A 26,963-nucleotide genomic window follows, 5' to 3' on the forward strand; every position below is an offset into this window, starting at 1 on the left:
CATTGTCACGTCGCCCTCACTTGGGAGAACACATAGCCATACTGGACAAGATCTTAACGGTGTTGGGTAAGGCTAATCTGGTAATCAACCTCAAGAAGTGCCAGTTCGGGGTTGGGAGATCACGTCCTTGGGTCCAGAACAGGCGCTTGGCACCGAAGGCAGCAAATATTCAGCCCATCAAGACATGGCCTACCCCCGTCTGAAGAAGGATGCACAACGCTTTATTGGCATGGTACAATACTTTAGGCGGTTCATTCGAACTTCCCCGCGGCTGCCCCTATTACCAACCTTTTCGTGGGAAGGCGCCCTTCGGTGCATGGATGAGTGCGAAGGGCGTATGATCACCTCAAGGCGTTTTGCCTCCACGGTCCTCCACCCCCGACTCGGCGGCCATTCTGTCTCGCCGTTGATGCCAGCGACGTGGGAATTGGAGCAGTAATGTTCCAAGAGAAAGAGGGCGTCAGGCATCCCGTTGCTTACTATGCCCGAAAATTAAAACCCGCCGAAACCCGCTACAGTACCATAGAAAAGGAGCTGCTGGGTATGGTTCTGGCTATGAAGCACTTTGAATCATACCATGCCGATCATAGATTCCCGCTCACCGTATATACCGACCATAACCCCTTGAGGTACCTGACATCCTTCCGAAATCAGAACAAAAGGCTAATGCGGTGGTGCCTCGATCTTCAAGATTATAACTGGAGAATCAAGCACATCAAAGGTACCGACAACAAAATCGCAGATATTCTGTCCCGACAGCATAGCGAATAAAGCCTCAAGGGCCTTATGGCATAGGACCACTTCTTCATCTTTGAACGTCTTGGCACCTTTCATCCAGGAGAGGATGTCAAGGACTTCCGCTATCTTCTTCCTCTCCTTTGGAATTTCTATCCCTCATCCTTCTCTATCGATCTTTCCTTCACACTTTCCCTTACTTACCACCGCAAGCGGCAGTTAACATATGGGATATCATCCCCTTTTAAAATGCACTAATCATTTTATTTTGAAGCAGTAAGAGGACAGAGTGGGAAGTGGCACGCCTTACGCCCCGTCCTTTGGCACAAGGCAGGCGTGTCAGCTCTCCCTGAAGGGGTCGCGCCCTTTGGGTTTCCTTTCCCAGCCCTTGGGCTGAGAGTTAGCTCTGACCGTCGTCTGTTGGCGACGGAAGTTAGATTAATACATAAACCATAAATACCTCACTCTGTGATCCTTCGTTTTCGGTGTATATTATTTACTCTTGCATTTAATCTTTTTCTCTATTTGTTAACGAATCTCGAGTCACAAGACTCCTGCCCTTACGAGTTTTAACGTTGCCCTTTTAATCACCGCGGTGTGGCCCGCCCTTTAGTAAGAAGTAATGTCCTTCGTTTGTTATTCTGTGTAGTTTCTTTTTTATTTACATTTTTTTTTTGAGTTATCCCTGTGGAGAATGTTAGCCTGGTCCATTTTCCCCTTCATGTGTTTATTCCTCCCATTCATACGTCGAGTAGTCTATTTATAGCTTACACCCGAGTTGTAAGCTGCAGACGTAAAAATTTAGCGTCGTTTAAGTTAGCGAATTAAAACCCGCGAATAATCTCTTTGCCTCACAGCTGTCAAGTTATTGTCCCTTCAGTTTAGCGTTCGTGGGAAATATTAGCTAGGCTCGTCGAGCTTATGAACAGTGGGAGGTCGATTGAAAAGAAGAATTGAATTCTATTATTACAATTTTGGTAAAGGGGATATTATTTAAAAACTACAATGTATTGTCACGAATGCCACCTCTTCAAGGCACAACTATTAGCATGCATGTAATTCCAGGATAGCATTAAGAAATCAGTGGGTTTACATTTGTTTCCTTTTAAATCCTGCCTTGTATGCCTTATTTTGTTGTTGTTATTTTGTTATTTTGAAGTGTTCTTTGTTTGTTTTCTTTTGAGCGCCTTATTACCCCAGTAAAGTAAATCGAATAAAGAATGGGTAGAATCAGTACTTAGGAAGTATTTGAGCAATAAGTAATTGGCAAACAAGTTTACCCTTTTGGTGTATATTCTAAATTGCACTCTGCTCCTAAAGTAAACCTTCAGTTTGTTATTGATCAGTGTGGCAGCAGAGTTTTGCAAATAAAGTACAGTAACAGTTGTAGCAAAGCAGAAGATAGAGTAAAGTCGAACGTTTTCTTTGCTCATTTTTGCTGTTATCAATATTCGCACCCGTTTATAGGTGTGAATATTATCATGCCAGGGGAGCTGTAAAGATTAGTGCCAAAATACGCTATGAAAAAGCGCCCTCCTTTCTGCTTTGCTCGGCCGATAGATAGGCCTCTGTCTACTTTGAGCCTGGGAGGAATAGTGGATACTGGATTGGGTTAGTTTGAACCAGTGAAAGTCCGGGGTATAAGGGCTCAGAAATATAATTGTTGGGGAACAGTAATCTGCTTTGCACTGTTTTCTTTGGTACAGGGAAAATATGCCATTTTCTATGAGATAGCAGCGTGCCCTGGGTCAGGACATCGCCCCCCCCCTACCCCCGTCCAGAAGCAATAAAAGGTCAGGGCGGAGACAGCCCTTTCTCACACGCGGTCGCTAGTTTAAGAGGAGAAGTCACGCTCCTGCAGGTCTTGCCCCCCTGCCCTCCGTTCAGCTCGCCACCACGTGGAGTCCATCGCCGCCCTTTGCGCTCCGTGCCCCGATCCACGTGGCCTTAGCAGACTGCAAGTCTCCAAACGCGAGCTGATACTCAACGGCGGCCTTTTCATCATCCCACGGGTGTCCTTTTCCACCCCAATCTACGATTTGAAGCAATACCTTGGAGAGGGAGGCCCTTTGTCCATGCTCCCACATGTGGTCCCTGGCAGAAGACGTCGTCAGCCTTACGCCCCTACAAATGTGGTAATGTAACCAAAACGAGTTGCTAGTCACGATTACTTAGCCCTTTTGCATTTATTAATTTCTGGGCCTATAACTTTGTGTTCCTGATATTTCTTGGTTCAAGCCAGGCCCACGTGTTCACAGCTTCTTTCCTCTGAGTCACAAGTAACGCCTCGGGGAGTCCGTGGCGCCTTCAGTGCACCCCGAGTAATTCATTCCCCAAATTCCAGCATTAGATGTGTAACGTGGGTCCTAATATCGTTTCAGAAAGACGCCTGTAGCAGAATTATCCTTGGTCCGTGTTCCTGGCATTCCTAAGCTCCTACCCTCCTTGGGAGGACTTCATGCAGTAATTTACCGTGTTTTCAGTTAATTTTCCCTTTGATCGTGTGTGCTATAAAATATAACTATTTTTATATCCACGTGTTTCACCTGGGTACTTCCCATTTTAGAGAAGAGCCCTAAGAACTCCGTGTACTTCTTTTTGTTTGTGTTTTTTATGTTATGGTGTATTATATATATATATATATATATATAAAGTAATATATATGAGTCATATAGAACCATGCATATATACATATATATATATATATATATATATATATATATATATATATATATATATATATATATATATATATATATATATATATATATATATATATATATATATATATATATATATATATATATATATATATATATATATATTATATATATATATATATATATATATATATATATATATATATATATATATATATATATATATATATATATATATATATATATATATATATATATATATATATATATATATATATATATATATATATATATATATATATATATATATATATATATATATATATATATATATATATATATATATATATATATATATATGTATATATATATATATATATATATATATATATATATATATATATATATATATATATATATATATATATATATATATATATATATATATATATATATATATATATATATATATATATATATATATATATATATATATATATATATATATATATATATATATATATATATATATATATATATATATATATATATATATATATATATATATATATATATATATATATATTATATATATATATATATATATATATATATATATATATATATATATATATATATATATATATATATATATATATATATATATATATATATATATATATATATGGTATATATGATATATATATAGTTTATATATATATATATATTATATTCTATATACTATATATATCATATATATATATATTATATATATATATCAATTTATATATATAAATCAAATATATATATATAATATTATATATATTAAAATGAATGGAATATATTATATATATATATATCTGACTGAGTTCATAACTCAATTTGCTTGTAAATCAAATCAAATTTCCCCATTAAAATGAATGGAAAGACTATGAATCTGTTGCACCGCCCCCGAAAAACACACCAATTTTTGTTGTTACGTGTTTTTAAATAAGAAAAATGTACTTTATAAATAACAAATAATGTATAAAAATAATAAATGATAAAAGTGAATGTAGAGAAATAAACTGGTTCTATTAAGTGTACTTTACCTTGAAGATCACATGAAGACGCTGGCAGTGAGACGAGCGAGCTAGTGAGTGTCTCAGCGGGTACGGAGGGTGGTGGTGGGACGGAGGAGATTGGCGGGGGAGGTTTTTTCCTCTATCGCTAATTTAAGTCACTCACTACATGCTTAATGCTGCATTGCTAAATTTAACTTACACACTATGTATGCTACACTTTATTGATAAACTTAACTGCTACTTTTTTATTTTTAATCTTCTTCACTGAGTTTTTTCACGCCGTGCTCTATAGCTAACTTAACTTACTCACTACATACTTAATGCTGCATTGCTATATTTAACTTACACACTATGTATGCTACACTTTATTGCTAAACTTAATTGCTACTTTTTTATTTTTAACCCTTTAACGCCGACTGGACGTATTTTACGTCGACAAAAATTGTCTGTCGGGTGCCAAGTGGACATAAAATACGTCGACTACAAAAAGTTTTTTAAATATTTGCGGAAAAATACTTATTTGCGAAAAATTTTAAATTACACGCCTTGAGGGATGCTGGGAGTTCACGGATCATGCTGTTGTTTTGTTTACAAGCGTGACCCAGCTGCGCATGCGCGAATTTCTTTCTTATCCCAAAAGAAAGCATCGGCTAACTCTGCTGAAAATCTCAGAAATTCTTTAGTCACTTTGTCGTAATTTTCGCACCATTTTCTATTAGCCTTTACATAAAGTTTTATATATGAAAATGTGCACAATTTCATGTAGAATACAATAAAAAATAACTCATGGTTGTAGCTTTTATCAATTTTGACATATTTTCATATAAATCATGATGTGCCAAAATTTCAACCTTTGGTCAACTTTGACTCGACCGAAATGGTCGAAAAATGCAATTGTAAGCTAAAACTCTTACATTCTAGTAATATTCAATCTTTTACCTTCATTTTGCAACAAACGATAAGTCTCTAGCACATTATTTCGATTTATGGTGAATTTTTGAAAAAAACTTTTTCCTTAGGTCTGCGCTAACTGTGCTGAAAATCTCAGAAATTCTTTAGTCACTTTGTCGTAATTTTTGCACTGTTTTCTGTTAGTCGTTAGATAAAGTTTTATATATGAAAATGTGCACACTTTCATGTAAAATACAACAAAAAATAATTCATGGTTGTAGCTTTTATCAATTTTGACATATTTTCATATAAATCACGATAAGTGCCAAAATTTCAACCTTCGGTCAACTTTGACTCGACCGAAATGGTCGAAAAATGCAATTGTAAGCTAAAACTCTTACATTCTAGTAATATTCAATCATTTACCTTCATTTTGCAACAAACGAGAAGTCCCTAGCACAATATTTCGATTTATGGTGAATTTTTGAAAAAAATTTTCCTTATGTCACTTTGCCGTAATTTTTGCACGTTTTCTATTAGGCGTTACATAAAGTTTTATATATGAAAATGTGCGCACTTTCATGTAAAATACAACAAAAAATAACTCATGGTTGTAGCTTTTATCAGTTCTGAAATATTTTCATATAAATCACAATAAGTGCCAAAATTTCAACCTTCAGTCAACTTTGACTCGACCGAAATGGTTGAAAAATGCAATTGTATGCTAAAACTCTTACATTCTAGTAATATTCAATCATTTACCTTCATCTTGCAACAAGCAGGAAGTCTCTATCACAATATTTCGATTTATGGTGAATTTTTGAAAAAAACTTTTTTTTTATGTCCACTCGTTACGAATTCATGCATCATTTTGTGATAATATTTTCTCTGTGTTGCTTTGATCGTTTTACAATTTGTTATATACCAAATCATCGCAATTTAGTGTACAATACAATGAAAAAAAAACAGCTCATTAGTTTTAACCATTTTGCTCACGATTTTTTTTTTTCATTTCTGAAGGTTGCATACTAAACTTCAGGCAATGAGAAAAAAAGGAGCCAAAAATGAACTCTTAATCTTAAAAACTAAGCATGCTGTGATTTTTTAAAAAAACTTTTTTTCCACTTCTGCTGTAACTCCCAAACCCCGCTGGCATACAGCAGACACTTTTGTAAATAGAGGCTCGGCATTTAAGTGTTAATCTACTTTTTCTTCTCTGACTTTTGCCTTTTTCACCACTTTCCTCACTTTCACGTGCAGGGCGTTCCACTAAAGACCTGTCCAAGGAGGTTGGTTCCTGCCTGTCTTTCAAAATTTTTTCAAAATGAGCTAGGCAAGTGTCATTGACAGCTCCGACACACAACCCGTTGCAACTTTTTCAGGGTGTTTCTTTTCAATAAATACTACAATTTTCTCCAACATTCCCAACACTTCTTTAATCTCATTTGTAGCAACTTCCTCCAAGATTTGCTCCTCCTTATACCTTAGTTTTACCAGACCACTGAGCTGATTAACAGCTCTCCTAGGGCTGGCCCGAAGGATTAGACTTATTTTACGTGGCTAAGAACCAATTGGTTACTTAGCAACGGGACCTACAGCTTATTGTGGAATCCGAACCACAGTATAGTGAGAAATGAATTTCTATCACCAGAAATAAATTCCTCTAACTCTTCATCAGCCAGCCGCGGGAATTGAACTCCGGCCCATCGAATGACAGTCTGAAACTCAACCGACTCAGCTAAAGAAGGGCTTATATTTTTTTTTTTTTTCCTCCTCCAAAACCTGTAAAGCCTTCATACGCTGCTGCTGATGTAGCTCCTTTAATTCCTCCACTGTCAGTTCCTCGTTGTGCTCCTCGATGAGCTCATCGCTGTCTTCTTCATCCACTTCCAGGCCAATGAACTTTCCGAGGGACACAATATTCTCCACCATAAGCTCTACTGTACAGGTTCACATCCTTTGAAGTCCCATTTGGACACAACCTCAGCTTCTTCCACTCAGTTTAAGGTCCTCCTTGTAACACCCTGCCAGACCATGTCGATAATTTTGAGGCAGGTCACCATATTGTAGTGATCTTTCCAGAACTCTCAAAGGGTGAGGTTTGTGGCCTCTGTAACCTCAAAGTAGTTATTGAACAGGTGCTTGGTGAAGAGCTATTTGAAATCTGAAATCACCTGCTGGTCCATGGGCTGCAGGATAGGCGTGGTATTGGGTGGAGAAAAGAGACCTTGATAAACTTGAATTCTTTGTAGATGTTGTCTGTGTCAAGGACAAGAAGAGCTTTTAGGAGTAAGTTATTTGAGGTGAGTTAATTCTTGATGCTAGAACCAATGACCACGTTTACATACTGGATAAAGATATCCCTGGTGATCCACACCTTTGAGTTTTTCCTCCACATAACCTGCAGATTTTCTTTGGTAATCTTGTGAGATTTAAAGGCTCTGGGGGTTTCTGAGTGATATATGAGTAGCGGCTTACCTTTGCAGTCGCCACTCGCATTCATGCACAGCGCAAGGGTTAGCCTATCCTTCATAGGTTTGTGGTCTGGCAAGCTCTCCTCTGCCGTTATATAGGTCCTCCTTGGCATCTTTTTCCAGAAGAGCCCTGTCTCACCACAGTTGAAGACTTGCTGGGCATTGTGTACTGCTTCTACCAGTTCAGCAAACCTTTTAACAAACTCCCCAGCTTTCTTAGGACCCATGGTGAAAACTAAGAAATGTTCCAAAATACATGGGCACAGCGAGAAAACAGTGAGAAATGCTATGAGATGCTGCGGAGATGCTCACACTGCAACATAACCACATGAACTGAACGAGACCATTCGGCTAGGCATCTCGGTGCTGGCAATGGCGGACACACTGGGAGATGGTGTCTCCCAGGCTCGCTGGCTAGTAGCTCAAATCTCAGCTTGCTTCTTAAAGCTCGTTTACTACATATACATACATACATATATATATATATATATATATATATATATATATATATATATATATATATATATATATATATATATATATATATATATATATATATATATATATATATATCCTTCATTTGACATCCTTTGTTTTGAAGAATAGCAAAATAATAAATCATAACAAAAGCCCCAGATTACTTTTAACACAAATGACAGACTACATTTCTACTAAACAAGATCTTGACGTAAAATTAAAAATAAAATAAAAGTTAAAGTGGAGGCTTACCGATCCTTCTTACATAGTAGACCTCTAGAATCACCTACATTTCCGACATACAAAGTTCCACCATGAACTAAAGCAACAACAGCAGTTGTGCCTCCACGAATTTCATGTTCAAGAGCCTGGAAAGAGGATTAAATGTATATTCAAACTATTAGATGTAGAATAGTTTACACAGACTTATAGGTAAAAGTTTTGTGCTATTTATGGTGCAAATTTTTTTACAAAAAGGTACACAGATTGGTACAAGTTCTGACATAGCTAATGCCTAATACAATTTTGTAAATTCACTAGGCCACCTAAGTCCTATCATCCTATCAGTAAAATTAAAAAATGATTACTTATAAATTTCAGTTGGAGTCAGTAACTTGTGTTTTTACCACACACCATAGTTATACGGGTCACAGTATAAAGATAAAGATAGTTCATCATTATCAGTGTAAGCACTTATTTAGAGATATGAATAAAAATCTACGGTCATTCACATTAAGTCTAATGCACACTACCATACATGAATGACTTAGTTTATCATTAAAGGTGCCTTTTTATAATGGAATCAGAATTGATAAGTTAAGGCCATATACTGTATTTTAATCAAATTTCAAGTATTGTTATGGCCCTTTGAAAGGTACCGACTGCATAGCCAACAATAGGCACTTTTCTATCTATGAGAGCTATAAAAATGACATTCTATGAAAACTTAAAATCATAAACAGTACTAGAAACTGTGTTTTCTAAGAAATAAAGGAACAGTGCTCAGCATTTTAAAGTTTCTCAGAAGGGAGTGTGGAGTCCTCACGAAATTATCAGCTACTGGCCACTCCTGGGTCCTCAGCTGAAATACAGCAGATTAAAACATCATCTTGTATGTATGCCCATCGCATAACCTTATCTTAGATTGTCTGTGTGTATGGAACTACTGAACTAGGCTAAGATTCTGTTTATATGCTTACCAAAGTAGTAGTCACACACAAAAAATAAGAATGTGCAAATACCTGTAGATATATTACGAACAGAACTATTATTATTATGCTAACAACACTGTCAACATACATGGAAGAAAACCTGATAAACGACCTTGGTCATGGGATGGGGTGATGGCTTCAACCCAAATGCAGGAAAAAAATGTCATCCTACACTGTGCCAAAAGAAAAAGGATGATTATAAACATAGTCTGCTTTGGGTATGTAATCTTTGATCCATCGTTTCTGTGGACAAATGAAATGATGGATCACAGACGAGATGTCCAAATTCCTTTTCAGAAGACAAAAAGGGTTGAATACAGCAATAGTAGTTAAGCTCAACCCTGACTTAGCTAATAAAAGGTAAAGTAAAATATGTCATACAGTCAAGCCACTTGACTTGCTACAATTCTAGTTACATCCCACAGCTTCTGGCTGACTATGATAACAAGGAGGCCTAGAGGGGCCTGGTTGTTTGTCCTGTTTCCCTCAGATTTGCTTTTTCCTCTTTAAGCTTTCCTGAAATTCTGTGAATGTATAACTGTATACGAATAAAGCCATGATAATTCACCAAATGTTCATTATCTGCTAAGTCTATATTTATGCAAAAGAACTGGGTTTTGAGCTCCACCCCATATATGTAGAACACTTGATGTTTATGGATAACTAATACTTGGTCCAACAAGCCTACTTTTCCAAGAATGATTCTAGGAATTATCAGAAAAGTTGATGCAAGTTGAATTCATTGCATGCCTGTATCGTCATTTACCTGTTACTGTGTTCATTGTGCCACATTTCACTGCTTCTTTGTTTATAGAATCAGCTCACGTATTGCCTGGAACTATGATTGGTAAGTCTTGAATTGCAATTTATTGATATTCACTGCAAGGCTTATTTGAGGAATTTCCTTATTCTATGTACAAGAAGCTTTGTGAGAGGTATAAATAATACAGTTAGCATACTGCACAAAAGATTCAACAATTTTTATGCTCTGTATTCTTAGTGCCAGGTAAATTCTGTTAATTTTGTTGAATATTCAGAGTTTCTCCTATTTTCAAATATAACTATAAAATGTAATCCCTCTAGGCAGAAGTTAAAATATAAATAAAAATTACAGTACTATGATCCAAAATAACAAATCGTAATATGTACTACATGTTTCATAAAACAGGGTTCAAATTGTCTGTCCATAAATCTTTGACAAAATTGCAATTCAAGCAAGTTGCACAACAAATTATTGCACAAATATGGACAATTCCTCATAAAGTCCCGAGATTACACTGTTGTAGGATTCTACAGATTTACAGTTATGCATAGTGAATAACTTGGCAGGCTTCAAGAAGTCACAAGAATTATCTTACACCAACATGTCTGCAAAAAAACTTTAAAATGAAAAGACAGAATTCCCATGTTCACTTCTCATTTGCACTTACATCCACAAACACACACACATATGAGTACAAAAATCTCCAAGCTAATGCACACTATATCATGCACCTTCAGTGGTGACCTGGGCTTCCCAAAGGGAAAATATTGCAGCTTTCCACGGGAAAAATATTGCAGCTTTCCAAGTTGCTTCTAGTAATGATGATATCCTCAGATACACCACTTGTTCATTAAAAATGACTTAAAGTTCTAGTGAATGTAGCTCAGCAAGTGCTCCTAGCCAATGAAAACTTTATGTTAGTGCAGTATTCATTAATCAGATATCAAAAAATACATTTGTAAATCTATTTTCTACTGAAGGTGCTTCAATAGCTTTGGTTGTTTGTGCAAGAGATGAAAACAGGAATGGTTGTTTAATTACGGGATTATTGAGATGGTTAACTTAAGTAACTGGGGGTAATCTAGCCTCATGACTACGTACGAGTAGGTCACTAATGCTCAGCAACATTGAAAATTATATATTAACTTCGGTAAACATTCAAATCAAGTCAGAGAGAGTAAATAAAGAAAAATGCTAAATGATAATGTTATGTTCTGGCTTCAAACATGCCAACACTTGAATTTGTTGCTAAAAGCCTCCTCTGAAATCATTTCTAAAAAATGCACCCCCCCCAAAATACTATAAAAATGCATTGTAACTCTGACTTACAATGTAACTTGAATTCATTGCAAAGGGGACGTCCAGGTTCTGTGGTTAATTAAAAAAACATCATTCAGGTTACTTATTAACATTCACTCTGAAAACGTTGGCTAAAATGTGCCTGTTTTCACCACATCAAGGAGACAAATTAAACAAAGCAGAGAACACTGGGCATCAATAAACAACGGGAGAGTCGTGAATGTTCAGTCTGGAAACATAAAGCTGTTTCCCACTGCCTGGGCACATTCTTATACATCTACCATCATCATCATCCCCTCCAAAGCAATCCAATTAAAACTGCCTCCGTGAGATTCTGCCACTCATGCCTTTCTAGCCTTTCCTTTCCAGTTTCTATCAATTTCCTGGGTCCCATCTCACAGCTGTCATTCAAATAGGTCTGGCATCTCTTCTAGAATCATTTGACAATGAGGTGGTGAGATTTTGATTTGATTCACATTATCTGGCTTTCCGACATCAATGGTCATTGACATCAATATCCCATGTGAAAATATACATAACATACAATCCATATACAGAGACACATATACATAACACACACACACACATATATATATATAAGGCAGTCTCTGGCTAACTGCAGGCTCGGTTAATGGCGATCCAGTTTTACGGGGCTTGTCTACCGACGAAAATCGGCAATTTTCGGTGCCGAAAATCACTGATTTCCGTTTATCGGCGCCGATAATTGGGGATTGGCGCTGATACATACCTAACAAAAGTTAAGTATATCTTAGTTTAAACAGACCACTGAGCTGATTAACAGCTCTCCTAGGGCTGGCCCGAAGGATTAGATTTATTTTTACGTGGCTAAGAACCAATTGGTTACCTAGCAACGGGACCTACAGCTTATTGTGGAATCCGAAACCACATTATAGCGAGAAATGAATTTCTATCACCAGAAACAAATTTCTCTTGTTCTTCACTGGCCGGTCGGAGATTCGAACTCGCGACCATCAGAGTGGTAGCTGAGAACGGAACCCGCTCACCCAGCGAAGAACTTACATACCTAACAGAAGCGCCGATAACCGAAAATTGGCGATTTTCGATTATCATCATACCCTCAAAACAGAAACCCCACCGATAACTGGGGACTGCCTGTATATATATTGTCAAGGGTATCCTCTCATATGACATCTAACCAGTCAATAAGTCAAATGAAATAAGGAATATGCAGCAAGTTAATGTATTTTAGTATGATTCACTATAGGCACAATTCGCCTCTATAAAACCTCTCTGACAACTGCCTTTGGGGTGAAACCACTTTAATCTCTTTCTTCGTTTGAGTGCTGCCAAAAATCCTCAAATTCCAGGTGCTGACCTGGTTGAAGTAAATCGTCGCCCGAGGCAAACAATTGAATATGTGCCCAGTGCCATCTTGGAACTTCAGCCATGCCTGCCCGCATTGCCAAGTGGTCATGCAACACCAGCACCACCTGGGATGAGTGAAAACGTAATCTCAGGAAGTTATAAAAGGTCTCAGAAAGACACGCTCAACCTTAGATTTGCTCGGAAGCTGCTCTAGGACTGATGTCCTGTCCCTTGCTCCATTAACCTGCCTATTTCTAAAAGGTGGCTGGTAGGGACCAGAGTATCTTTTTGCTGTGAGATTATTCACTTGCCCTCCCTCTCACTGACCCCCATAAGACGAGGACTTTCACCCCCTGATTAAGGTAAAGTACCAGATTTAAGGGTTTTTCGTCATGCATGTCCCTATTCGTCTCCAACTGCTTTTCTTTTCACACTGCAATATACTTACAGTGAAAACTGTATTTTTATATTTGTACTCTTTAATTTGCAAAGCATCAACATGAAGTGTAACGTAATCGTAAAAATTTGAGTTATCGGAATTGAATTCAGTCTAGGCCCCTCCTGTGTATTTCCTCGATTCCTTCATTACAATGCTATTTTCGGTTGAGTAACCATAAGTGTTTTGATTACATATTAGGAGTAAATCAGCTGTGGATCTGTGCATCATCTTGTGTGCATAGTGGCCCCACTACATCATTTGCAATGCCCTTGGAAGCGGGCATCCCATTGTTTCCTCAAGTAAATCCCCAGTCATTTGCTCTTTAATCTTGTATCAAGTATATATATCGCTCCATCATTACAAGACTGTCGTAACTCAAAAATTTGAAGTTTTGAGTTACATAGCTCATAAGATTGCCCATTTAATTCTGCGTCTTTTGTAATAAAGTCGTAAGTCTAAGTGCATTTTTGGCCGAGAGATGGCGCTGGGAAGATTTTAAGTCTAAATCAAAATCTCGGTGCAGTTATAGGACTTTGAAACTTTAAAACGCTTCTCCTGAAAAATCAAGATTTTGGAGTTACGACAGTCTTGTAATGATGGAGCGATATATAATATATATATATATATATATATATATATATATATATATATATATATATATATATTGGGGTTTGAACCGAAGGAAAATGAAAACCCTATTTTTAGTCTGGGAGCCACGAGAGCCTCATGCAGTTACGTCTGCCTTAGGCAGCGCCCGGCTAAATCCCCTTATCAGAGAACTTATAGCACAGGGTTGGCACGTATTCATTCCGGTTAACGAAAGCTTGTCACTATTGTGATAGGATATCAGGTCTCGGGGGGTCTGCACTTTGACCCCCTATCCGCCACATTGATGAATCAATTCATGGCTAAACATCTCCACTGGTTACACCTTTCCATTTGCGCTTCCGTGGCTAGTTCGAATGAATCGGGTCAAAACGCGACTATGCATCTACTGCGCATGCGCATGTTGCCAACCCAATGTAGGAATAGCCGCGCCTCCCTAAAAGGTTATACTCCCTGCAAATGAAGGGGTGGGCATAACCCAATATACTTAATGCTAACTGGGAGGGTCTGAGGCTCTCGCGGCTCCCAGACTAAAAATAGGGTTTTCATTCCCCTTCGGGTTCAAACCCCATTTTTTAGTCAAAGGGAGCCGCGAGAGCCTCATGCAGGTGTACCAGAGAACATTTTAAAGAGGCTTTTGTATATTTATAAAGCCGTCAAACATCATTTGACAGGGAGGATGGACTTTTAGCCACTATCCCTAACCAAAAAAGCTTTTTCCCTTCCCTTGGGTTCAAACCGAAGTCTAAAATCCTTTCCCTTTACGGCTGTAACAGCCCACCCTTTAAGCTGTCTCCAAAGAGACTGTGTATTGGTGAAGAGCAAAAGAAATAGACTATAATAGGAAAAAATAACCTACTGTTTTTAAAACACTCACTCACTTTAAAGGAAGAGTTCCTCTTGCCAGCCAATTCACCTTCCTGGCATCCTTATCTCTTGCCTATGACTTTGCCGAGGGATATGCACGCAGTCTGGACACCTCGCATTTGTTTAACATAGTGTTTGACAAACACTCCATGCCCAGACCACCCCGTGTACTTGGATACGTCCTCCATACTAAAGTTACCGAAAAAGGCAAGTGAGGCTGCGTACTTACGGAGGTCATGTGACTTTGGGTCTGATCCTGGGCATAGATCTACAGTTAACTTACAAATACTGGTTCTGAGGCTTTCTAGGCAAAGTGGGGTGCTTTCGTTTGGTACCAAAAAGAGAGGCCCTTGCGTGATATGGTTGGTGTGATCAAGGTACTTTTTCACTGTGGCCACTGGACACAGCTTCAGATTAGAGGGCAAAGAAGGGATAACTATGGGTTTCCGTCTATGAAACGGATTCTCATTTTTAGCTAAAAATTCTCCAAATGAAAAGGTTACTTTATTCTTTCCGAAAGAACAAAACTGACCTCCTCTTTTTAGCGCATGGATCTCTGCTGATCTGGCTCCCATTGCCAGGCCCACTAAAAACAACGTTTTTTTCTAACAAAAATTTCATATTATTGTCTGAACGTCTGTTCACAGCAGCTAGGACTATATCTAGATCCCATGATAATTCACATGGTTGTTCACTCGGCCTGCGGAGAGCCACTGATTTCATCATCATTTCAAACACTTCTGAATGCACCTCTACTCCGAATCTGTACCTTAAAGGAACCGCAAGGGCCGCCCTATGATTTTTAATAGTGGAGGAAGCCAACTTTTTTACGTCAAATAAAAACACAAAGAACTCCCCCACAAAGTTATTATCGATGGTAGTTGGTTTACGGTCCATAACAAATGAGACAAATTTGTTCCACACTAACTGATACTGTTTGACGGATTTCCCCTTAATATTAGTGATTAAGAATTCCCTGACTTCAGGTGACCATTCCATGAAGCACAGGGATCTGAGAAAGTCCACACGTGAAGGCTTTTCGTCAGAAAGGAGGCGGTGTAGACAGTTATCCCTTGAACCTGCTGGGAAAGAATAGGAAGATGTAGTGGCTTGTGATGAAAAGTCAGCTTCTGTAGGGTTGGAAACCAAGGGCTGTTTGGCCACATTGGAGCAATCACTACTCCCCTCCCCTTGAACTCCTTGAGGAGTTGTACTACTTTCATAAATAAATTCGTTGGGGGAAACAGATAAATGTTCCCCAGCAGGTTCCAGTCCAGCAAAAGCACGTCTCTGGCCACTGCTCGAAGGTCGTGATAGGGGGTGACAAAATTCGGTAATTTGTGATTGTTGCGTGTTGCGAACAGATCTACCTGAAGATATGGGTGATCTTGGAGGATCCCGCTGAATGACCTGCTGTCCAATTCCCACTCCCCTTCCTGGGCTTTGAATCTGGAGAGGGAGTCCGCTAAGACATTCTGAGCTCCCGCAAAGTGGGATGCTGACAGAGTCCATTTCTTCACCTGGGATAATCTCATGATCCCCAGCACTATATGATTCAATGGCTTTGACCTTGATCCCCCACGCTTCAAGCATTGTACCACCGGCTTGTTGTCTATGAACAACTGAATGTGAGATCCCCTCTTGGGTTTCAGTCCCTTGAGTGACAGGAGCACTGCCATCATTTCTTTGATATTGATATGGCAAGATTTGAGGGCTCCCAACCACTTCCCGGACACTTTGTTTTGATCTGAGTGTCCCCCCCATCCGTCCTTCGCCGAAGCATCCGTATGAATGGTCACTGAGACTGGTTTCGGGACTAGCCGGACTGAAGATTTCAGGGCCTGATTCGATGCCCACGGTTTGAGCATTGTCTTGCACCTCCTTTTCATCGGGACCTTGTGGTCTATGAATGATTTGTTTGCCTTTAAAATGAGAATCCGGTTCAAATCCTTCAAAGTCGTTTTCAAGACTGGATCTACTATTGATGCAAATAGGAGTTTGCCCTGCAGCACTTCTAGGTTCCTTCTGGAAAAACTCTTGGCTTTTTCTGAACCTCTTTACCTGATCTACTATTGACCTCCTGGAGGTCTCTGGTAGGGCTAGCTTTCCACTTTCTAGACACCATTGTAGGCCTAGCCATCTGAACTTCTTTGAACTTCTTTTCTGGCTTCAGCCGTGACTTTTCCCAGTTGATTAGGAACCCGAAGTCCTGCAAGGTCTGAACCACTATTCGGGATGCTTCTAGACACTCTTCTATGATTCCGCCCAGATCAGCCAATCGTCCAGATACGCCATGACATTCACCCCCTGTAGTCTTAGTTGTTCTAAGATCACTTTGGTCAATTTCGTGAACACTGGGGCCCATTGAGGCTGAATGGCATCACTTTGAATCTGTACGACTGGCAACCTAGACGGAATCCTAGATACTGGCGAAAATGAGGTTGGATTGGAATGTGCCAATATGCGTCTTTCAAGTCGATAGAAGAGGTGTAGCTGTCCTTTGGCAAGGTATGTCTTATCTGATCTATCGTCAGCATTTTGAATTTGGGACAGTTTATTGCTTGTTGAGGACAGAGAGGTCCAGAATGACTCTCCTTTCCTGAGAGTCCCTCTTCGGAACATTGAAAAGCCTCCCCTGGAACCTGATAAAGTGGCATTTCTCTATTGTGTCCTTTATTAGCATTCTGTTCACAAATAGGATCGACTCTTTTGTGCTGCGCTGATGAAAGTATTTGTTGCGGAAGGGGCCCTTCCAATCCAGCTCAGACCTTTTGATACCACTTGATATGCCCAAGGGGACACTTTCCAGGCTTCCTGGAACCTCTTCAGTCTGCCCCCAACCTGAAATGTCTCATTGGTTGAACTGACCTCTACCACAACCTCGTCCTCCCCGTTACCTTTCTTCCCTCGAAAGGATCTGCCTCTTCCACAACTGCCTCGAGCCTCCTGGAACTGCCTAAATTGGGATTGTTGAGATGGCAGTGCACTGCTGCCCTTCAAGGATGGCTGAGAGTGCAGCATAGGGAATTGTTTCTGGGAAGAGGGACCTTGTCCTGGGTCTCACACAGGAAGAGCTGGTGCTTTAAAAGCCTTCTTATATTGTTGCTGCTTCCTGCGTTTTAACCCCCTTGGGTCTGCTTCCGGGTCATATCCTAGTAACTCCTCAAATTTGATACCTCGGTGGGTAGCAATATTATTCAGCTTGGTTACTAGGTCTCTAGGGAAGAGGTCACTACACATAGGGGAGGCGAAGAGGAGCTCCTTTACTGGCATAGACTTCTGGTCAGCAAATTTTAGGGCTTGACGTCTAAGTTTTAATTTGGATGCCGCCCAAGCCTCCAGAAGGTGAATGAAGATTGGGCCCATGTTCCGAATTTGTAACCTTGGGAGCACTGAATCTCTTTGTTGGTCACAGCGGTATGCCTGAGATTCCATTAATGTCAAGGTTGTAATGCAGGACATTAATAGTTTCCTCACCTCGAACTCCTGAACACACAGGGTGTGGGCAAGGTAAGGAGTGTGTCAAAAAGCATGAACGGGCATGGTTTGCTAGAAATTTGCCTTTCTTCATCACCTCTGTGAAGCCTGCTAATGGTTTTGTTAGATCGTCCATGGGATCTGGCAGAACTGTTCCAAAGTCCTGGAGTTCCTTTAAAGAGAACTTTGTCCCATGGGCAGCTGACTCTACCCAGTTCTTTTCCCAAGATTTGAACAGTTTATTGGTGATAGATGGGAACTTCTCACCAACTGGTACTTTCCAGGCGGGAAGGTTCCTAGCAAGAACCTGGGTGCCCAGAGCACTACCTCCCAGGTCCTGGCAGATATTAGAAAGGAAGCCCTTCGCCTGATCCTGGGTAAAAATCATGGTTTCCTCCAGTACCATAGCAAGTGTCTTAGGTGTTTGGCACCGAAAGCGAAACTTACTACCTTTGAAGTGGACAAAAGGTTTTGCAAACTCTAACCTAGTTAGAGGGGTGCATACATCACTATCATAGAAGATGCCATCCACCACTCTGGCTAGCCGTGATGCCACCACCCAGGGATTTAACTGCTCTGGCTCGTCCTCCACCACTCTCAAATCTGGGAAATCATCTATATTAATGGGTGGATCTGACACTTGTGCTTGCTCCGGAGTCTGTCCCTGAGCCCCTGTATCCAAAGATTTTGCAAGTTGTAGTTCTATCAACTTGTCCAGCTTTGATTCCATTGCAGACATCCTAGCTTCTTGTGCCGCAAACTTTCTCTTAGTAGAAGCAGTTGTGCGGACTGAAACATTATCCTCATCGACGTCCATAGGAGTCGATTTACTAGGGATGCTGCCAGGAATCGTTTGATCTATTGGGGGTCGAGGCTCAGCATCAGATAGATCCCCCTCATCATCCAGATTTTCAGATTCTCCCAAATCGATTTCATCCCCTGGTATGAAGAGGAGCACCACAGTGGATGCATTAGGATCCACCACAACATCATCAGGTGAGTTCTCATAACCCCTGATCGACTGAATTCTGGCCGTGGGGAAGAGGAAATCTCTTACACCTTTGTCTGGCAAATAGCCAAGAGGACCTTTTGAGCCGATTTTGGAGAAGCCTCTTACCCATGATCTTAAATGTTGTATATTAATATTTGCCATAGAGCCAGAAACAGTGTGATCGCCCGCATTGAGCCCATGACAGCCATTCAGTACATATGTCACACCCTTCCGGACTCCAGTATGGATGGTCCGCACCCTGTACACTGCAGGGAGCACACCCCCGACAAAACTCATGCTGAGTCTTGATGGAGTCTATCCTTTTCTTACAGGCGGCATTAGCGCACTTATTTGGCAAAGCCTATAAAAGAAAATAATACTATGAAACACCCCTAAAATGTTTAGGAACTATGTTATATAAGCCATTACAGTCATAGCCATCTTCGAAACAACATGAGTTTTTAGGTTCCAGGTGACACGTAAGTTTGGCATGTCTCTAAAAATGCTAATAAATGCTTATTTCTAAAGTTTAAACACTAAATCCACCCTAATCAGCTCAAAATTAACAAGTTAACTTTTAAATGGAATTAAAGTTACTGTAATTTCATTTAAAAGTTAGCTTAATATAAAAAAGAGAAATAAATGATAAAAATTGAGAGTTGTAAGAGCATTTCTCTCTCCCCCTTCCAACCGATCTATTTTTAGAATCATCTCAACCTGTTTTTTAGCAACTTTTTTATTCTGCATCTCTTTCTCTTTGTTCTGAAATGCTTTTCCATGAACAAACAATGTTTTATATTTTGACTAATACAACTCTTAGTTATTATGTCTCTATGTTTTAGAACGTATTTGCAACACTAGTGCATTTAAACTGTAGACATACAGGTCAAATTAGATCAATTTAAACTATCTACTGTACAGGTAAAGATGTACAGAGAATTAATAAGCTGTAAAAATGTGTGAAAGCTAACTATGAGAAAGAGAGAGAGAGAGAGAGAGAGAGAGAGAGAGAGAGAGAGAGAGAGAGAGAGAGAAGAGAGAGTCAGAACCAACATGGAACTTAAAGAAGCCTGGCTCAAATAAATAAGAGAGTGAAATTATTTATCAGTTATTACGGAAACACTAAGTTAACACAAGAGAGAGAGAGAGAGAAGAGAGACCCTAATCAGAGAGAGAGAGAGAGAGAGAGAGAGAGAAGAGAGAGAGCAAATTGAAATTAGAAATGTCAAGTTATATTATTTATGAATTTCATAACAAGAGAGAGTTTAGAGAGAGAGAGAGATGAGAGAGAGAGAGAGAGAGAGAATGAGAAGAAAAGACCTAAGAGAGAGAGAGAGAGAGAGAGAGAGAGAGTTAGCTTAAAACAATACCCTTAAAAAAAGAAATAAATGGTTGACTTAAGAATATAAACTCTCTCCCCATTCCACCAATCAATTTTTGAAAGTCTTCTCAATGTATTTTTACAAACTTTTTTTATTCTGTCACTTTTCTTTGTTCTGAAATGCTCTATGTTCTATGTTTTAGAATAACATTTACAGTTTGTAAACAGTACAAAATAAAAAGATCAATTCAAAATTATCTACTGTACAGTTAAAGACATACAGAGAAACAGTGCTGTAATTGTAGGTTGGCTAACTGTAATGGACAGAATAAGAGAGAGAGAGAGATAACAGTTGTCCTTACTTAAGAGAGTGAAATTTTTATGAATTATTATGAAGAGAGAGAGAGAGAGAGAGAGAGAGAGAGAGAGAGAGAGAGAGAATAGACAGAGAGAGAGAGAGAATTACAAGAAAAATTTGACCACTGATTAGCAACACTCTCATTCTTGTCATGTTAAATGACATGTCTGACAGCTTTTGCCTTCCATTCTTACAAAAGATGAGGGAAGAATTTGTTTGTTCAAGATAATAAAAATTTTGTATTACAGTTTTATTATTATTATTATTATTTAATTTTATTAATCTTATTAATATTTGAAAATTATACATATTATTTTAAAAGTTTATTTATCATCAAATAAACATACGTGTTTACATGTCATCTCACTAATGTAAAATTCAGATGAGAGAGAGATTGAGAGAGAGAGAGAGAGAGAGAGAGAGAGAGAGAGAGAGAGAGAGAGAGAAATTATTACTTTTAATAATATTTAATGTTATTTAATTTACATAAAAGTTTTTCAAAACTTATAAATTACATAAAAAATTAAACAAACATTTTGCTGGGTTTCTCAGTCTGAAATGTTGCGTGTTGTGAAAAACTCGTGTATGACCATTAGTTAGGTTCCAATAAAAATTTTATTGTCTGTTTCCATGCAACTTGAATCGCTCAAGTTGATGTATACTGTACATCATCTTCATCCTTTAAAGAGCATATAGTTTTTATATTCTCGAATGAGGTGACATTCATTCTACCATCTCTTTTTATATTCTTGAATGAGGTGACATTCATTCTACTATCTCGAATGGCTGGATTCATTGCTAACAGTCGACATCCCTGTTCGAGGCTCGTCTCCAATGGGCACCAGGCACAGGATCCTTTTGTTACTCACTGGGAGAGCTACAACTGAAGGGCGATTATGATCACGAACAAGGAATCGAATAGTATTGGGATTATGTCAGTTCTATGACAGAGCAACAGGTAAAGCCATGCCATTCGAGTCAGGGTATCATAGACGGTTTACCATAAAGCATAGCCTAGACTGGGGATAGGTGATCGAATAACGTTGGCAAGAATCGATACTCACGACTTCATTGGTGCATGGCAACAACCTTAAGCTAATACAACGACATATCTTTATTTGAGTTCATAACATTTTTCTATATTACACTATTCGACATAAAGAGCTACTATTTCGAATCAATTCGACATAAAAGTTACTATTTCGAATCAATTGTCATGAGAAAAGCTACTACAGTATTTTGAAATAATTCGACTTGAGGTATCTGGTAACTCGACTGGGAGCCAGTGTCTTTACTGATTTTTATTTGAAACGATTCTGAGTCGAAATTGACAGAGCTTCGATGGAACCTTCTAGAATGTTCCAGAAGCCGCATCACTTTTCCACTTGACAATGGGACATAAATCGGAGGTTTTACACGAAAAACTCTATTAAAATGTCCAAAACATAGTCAAGTCACACAGACAACACTAAAAGGAAACCTCAATGCAAAGCGGCTATCATCCGCTCTGGTAAAACCTAAAATAGCAAAGGTTAGCCTAACTTTAGCGCTAGCACTGAGCGAGTTGGGCTATCGATAATTTCATAACAAGCAGGTTTATATAAACTTTCCAAGCATGTTTAACAGTTCACGCTAAGGTTTTTTGACATGCTGAATCTAAAAACCCTACCCTAACCTATCCTTTTCACTTTAATCGAGGCAGAACTATCCTAAATACAGGTAGCGGTATGACGCCTCCGAGCCATCATTTCGGACACTAAAAATATATGAAAATATTAGTTAAGCAGGACTAAATTTTGTTGGCGGTAGGGCAGGTACATATCTTATTCCCGTTGACTGAGATGAAGACTCCATGCTAAATAAAGTTGATAATCCTTCAAATTCGCCATAAAAGATTTTACCACACACACCAAAAAGCGCTGCTAGAAAAACATTGGGTTGGCAATAAATTCTGCATGCGCAGTAGATCGTAGTCGTTTTGACCCGATTCATTCAAACAGCCATGCGCAAATGGAAAGGTGTAACCAGTGGAGATGTTTAGCCATGAATTGATTCATCAATGCGTCTACGGATAGGGGTCAAAGTGCAGACCCCCGAGATCTGATATCCTATCACAATAGTGACAAGCTTCCGTTAACTGGAATGAATATGTTTGCCAACCCTTATATAAGTTCTCTGATGGATTTAGCCGGGCGCTGCCTAAGGCAGTTAACTGCATGAGGCTCGCGGCTCCTTTGACTAAAAATATATATATATATATATATATATATATAACAAATATATTTTATATATATTAATATATTTATTATATATTTTATATACTGATGCAGCTTAAAAACATAAACTTACTGTTTGGAAGGAGAATCCCTGTCCTTAAAATGGCACACATCTATGCTTCTGGGGTTGTTTCTCTCTTCTGTTTTCGTTAATTGCTTTCTTCTTGAGATTTGCGGTTTCTTTCTTGCTAAAAACCCATCAGGGGACAATTGTTTTTACCAGAATTTTTAACTGTTCCTAAAGTGAGCCATTTTACAAACATTTATTTTATTAATGAACTAGGGATATTGTTCTTTCCTCCTTCCTCACCTGTTGTCTGTTGCTGCTTCCTCTGTAGATCCAGCAGTTCTTCTTTGGTGAACTCTGTTTTGTGCTCCTCTCCACATTATTATCAATGACCCTGAATCCTGTGGACTTGCCCAGAGACACAATATACTCCACAACAGATTCAGCCTCAAAGCCTTCAAAGTTGTTACTGATATTTTCTGTTACAGTAAAAAAAATCTCCAGGCAGAGATCATGGAAATGTACATAAATATTCACTATTTTCATCTCTTATTTTTGTATCATTATCTTATATCATTATGATATTTCAATAGTTATATAATTTATCTTATATCTTTCTGTTAATATGTATATATATATATTTCATAGGATAAAAAAACTATTCTGTATTATTTATTTATAATACTTCAAAATACTGTATGTTGTAGGGCCTATTATACTATATATTATTAATCTTTTTATGCAATATATAGTAAAATTATGGGGTTTATTTGATAAATTTTCATTTCATTTGACTGTATAAATCTTTTGTTCTGCATTTATTTATCTTACTTTTATTATATATCATATATTCCATATTATTTCTTTTGCAAGAGTTTATTTTTCCAATATACTTTCTGATTTTCTAGAACAAGATCCTCATCATCATATTTGTATATGCATGACTGATGTTTACTTTTCTTCTTCAGTATATATTTTTGAAAATATATATACTTATATATATCTAATATTTTATATAATATATTCCATATTACATATATATTGTCACTTACAAATATGTTTTCCCAGTATTATATTGTATTTAATTATATATTATATTTATTTTATACCAATTTATATTTTTATATATATAGAAATTATGTTTCTGAGTTCAGTCCCGTGTCAGCCGGTGAAATTCCATTACAGCACGAATTTCTAGGTATAACAATGCTAGATATACCAGAGAAAAAGAGCTTTCAGGAAAGCTGGGGTTACTACCCCAGTCGATCGTCTTTAGAAGACGTCGGTATAATGAAGGGTGAGTGAAATACCACTACCACGGAAATATACTCGAAAGATCTCTCCTTATCAAAACCCCCGTAAAAGAGCGGTGAGCCGTTACAGCTCCCACCCTCAACACCCGCCAGGACGGCGACACCAGCGCCACCTACTTCATTCCATTTTCTAGCACGTGATACGTTCGCTTCTTTTTTTGTGCTCGTCCCTTTTTGGATTGTTTTTTACTTCATCTACGATGGCTTCGAGCACCTTTTCCATCTCTAAGTTAAGTACCATCTTCTTGTGGGGTTTTTGATCTATTTTATGGCTGTTTTGGTCTCGTATTTTCATAAATATTGGGATCTTCTTATGACGCCACAAGGCCCCCGGTCAGCCATGTCGAGCCGCGAGGCGACTCCTTCTGTTCTTTCGGTTGGAGTTTTCTCCCAGTCGCTATATATATAGATTTTAGCCCTTGAATTCCTTCCTGGTGGTTCCGTGCGGTGGCTCCCTCCAATTTTAGTTTTTGTTTTGCATTTTTGGCCTGTCGGCCTCTCCATCCAAGTACCCCCCACCAGGTTGGGTTCTTTTTCATTTAGTCTCATAGGCTATTATGTTATTCTTGAAGATGGTGCTCTTCTTTTAGTTTTAGTATTTTTAATTTTTTTTTTTATTGTTTTTGGTTGTGTAGTTTGCCTCTGATGAGCCTAATAAATATTTTGTATTCCTCGAGGTAGGCTACACTTCCTGTGAACGTAATTTTATTTTGATTGTTTTTATATGATGGTTGTAGTGTGGGCTCCATCCCTTGCCCTGGGTGCGGAGATCAGGTTGAGGGAGTTTTGTTGCTGTTTCCTCAGGGATCGTTTTTTGGGTCAGAGTGAGCCCCTTAGTCCTCTTCCCCATTTGGAGGAATCGAGTTCTTTGGATGTGTTTCCTCTAGGCTAGTCGCCTACTTATCCCCTACTCGTTCCTGGTTGGCTCTCGGCACAAAATTTCTCTCCCTGTTGGTTCCTCCTCTCCTTTTGCACCCCTTTCTCCTTCCTAACCTATACTAGGTTAGGTTTTTATTAGGCTACGCCTAGGAGATGTTGGGCTTTGGGCTGTGTAGCTCCCTGGAGTAGGCTTCCTTCCAAGTTCATTGGGAAGGAAGGATGCAGTTGAGCGGGTGTCATGTTCTCCTTGTCTCCTCTCCCCTTCCTGGTAGCCTACTCCTCTTCACTCCCACCCCCCCTCCCCCTCAGCCTTGCGACTGTGCGGGTGACGCTAGATGGCGTTTTCTCCGAGTCAGGGACTCCTCCTATTGGTAGAGGGATTCGCTCCCTCCCATATCGTCCCCAGCTTCGCTGTGGTGGGGTGGGTGGTTCGTTTGCTCGAGTGTGTTCGAATCCTGTCTCACCTCTCGTCTCCCCATCGAGCTCGATAGTTAGGGTTTAGGTGTGGCCCCGCCTTATGTTATGAACATTAGATCCTTTACCCATTTGTTTCTCCGGCGGGGAGGTGAAGGTGTGAGATGATTCTATGTCACGCTAGCATACAGACCCCTCCGGTCTCCGGAGTGTTACCATCATTGTTATTTTTGTTTATTGTTATTATTATTGTTTTTGTTCTACCATATACGTGATTCGGTCCCACACCTGGGGCTCCGCCGTTAATTTTCTGGCAGCCCTTATGGTTGGTTCCTGGTTTCTCGTTCCTTCATTCCCCGGAGTCCTCCGGGGTCTGAATCCTTAAACTTCCACTCTGTGCATTTAAAGCTTATTGGCCCAGTTTAATTTGGTAGTTCTTCTACGCCGGAGTATTCCGGTTGTAGTTGAGTTTCCCGGCCTTGCCGGCTTTATTTTGCTTAGAGTGTGAGGTTCATGTACTGTTACCTTTACAGACTGTTCGCTGTGAGGAGCCGGGGTGTACCGCCTCCCTTCAACAACCCTACGGGCACGTAGTGTGCCGAACCCACGCTGGTTGTGCGGTCCGACTGGACGACCTGGTTGTTTGGCACCCCGATGGCTGTGAGGTTTGCTTCGCTCTCTCCTCAACCATCCAAGACGAGTCGGTAAGTGAAAGTCTTCTTTCCTCCGGTCCATGCTCCTCATATTGATACGTTGTTGTTTATATTCTCCGTCTGTCTTTTCATTCCTGACTAACTGCAGGTTTCCTTGCAGGCGGATGAAACTTCCAAGAAGTCTGCCTTGGAATCCCCTCCGGGCCTGGGTGGCTGGGTTTGGCAGGAATGTTCCGTCGGGAAGCCCACGTCCTCGACGCCAGGTTGAGGGACCTGCTTTACCCCGGCGCACGGGTGGCCGCTGCAGTACCAGAAGAACTTGCCACCCCTATTATCCAGCAGATCCGGGATGCGACCCAGCCACCTCAAGTGGACATCATGTACGCCGAGGTCTCGGAGGATGTTGCCGCCTAAATCTCGACTTGGAACCTATGAATACGG

The 26,963-nt window shown here is 39.2% G+C and overlaps 1 protein-coding gene across 6 annotated transcripts in view; it reads right to left on the minus strand.

The window, feature by feature from the left end:
* The window catches only part of LOC136833119 (TGF-beta-activated kinase 1 and MAP3K7-binding protein 1-like), a 532,423-nt gene that overhangs the window by 211,389 nt on the left and 294,071 nt on the right, over nucleotides 1-26,963 (minus strand). For all 6 annotated transcript variants that reach the window (XM_067094762.1, XM_067094763.1, XM_067094764.1 and 3 more), the window contains one exon: nucleotides 8,554-8,669. In XM_067094762.1, coding sequence (XP_066950863.1) covers nucleotides 8,554-8,669 — 116 coding nt within the window. The remainder of the gene's footprint in view (nucleotides 1-8,553; nucleotides 8,670-26,963) is intronic.

The sequence above is a fragment of the Macrobrachium rosenbergii genome, chromosome 51 (genome assembly GCF_040412425.1).
Source record: "Macrobrachium rosenbergii isolate ZJJX-2024 chromosome 51, ASM4041242v1, whole genome shotgun sequence".
NCBI classification, from domain to species: domain Eukaryota; kingdom Metazoa; phylum Arthropoda; class Malacostraca; order Decapoda; family Palaemonidae; genus Macrobrachium; species Macrobrachium rosenbergii.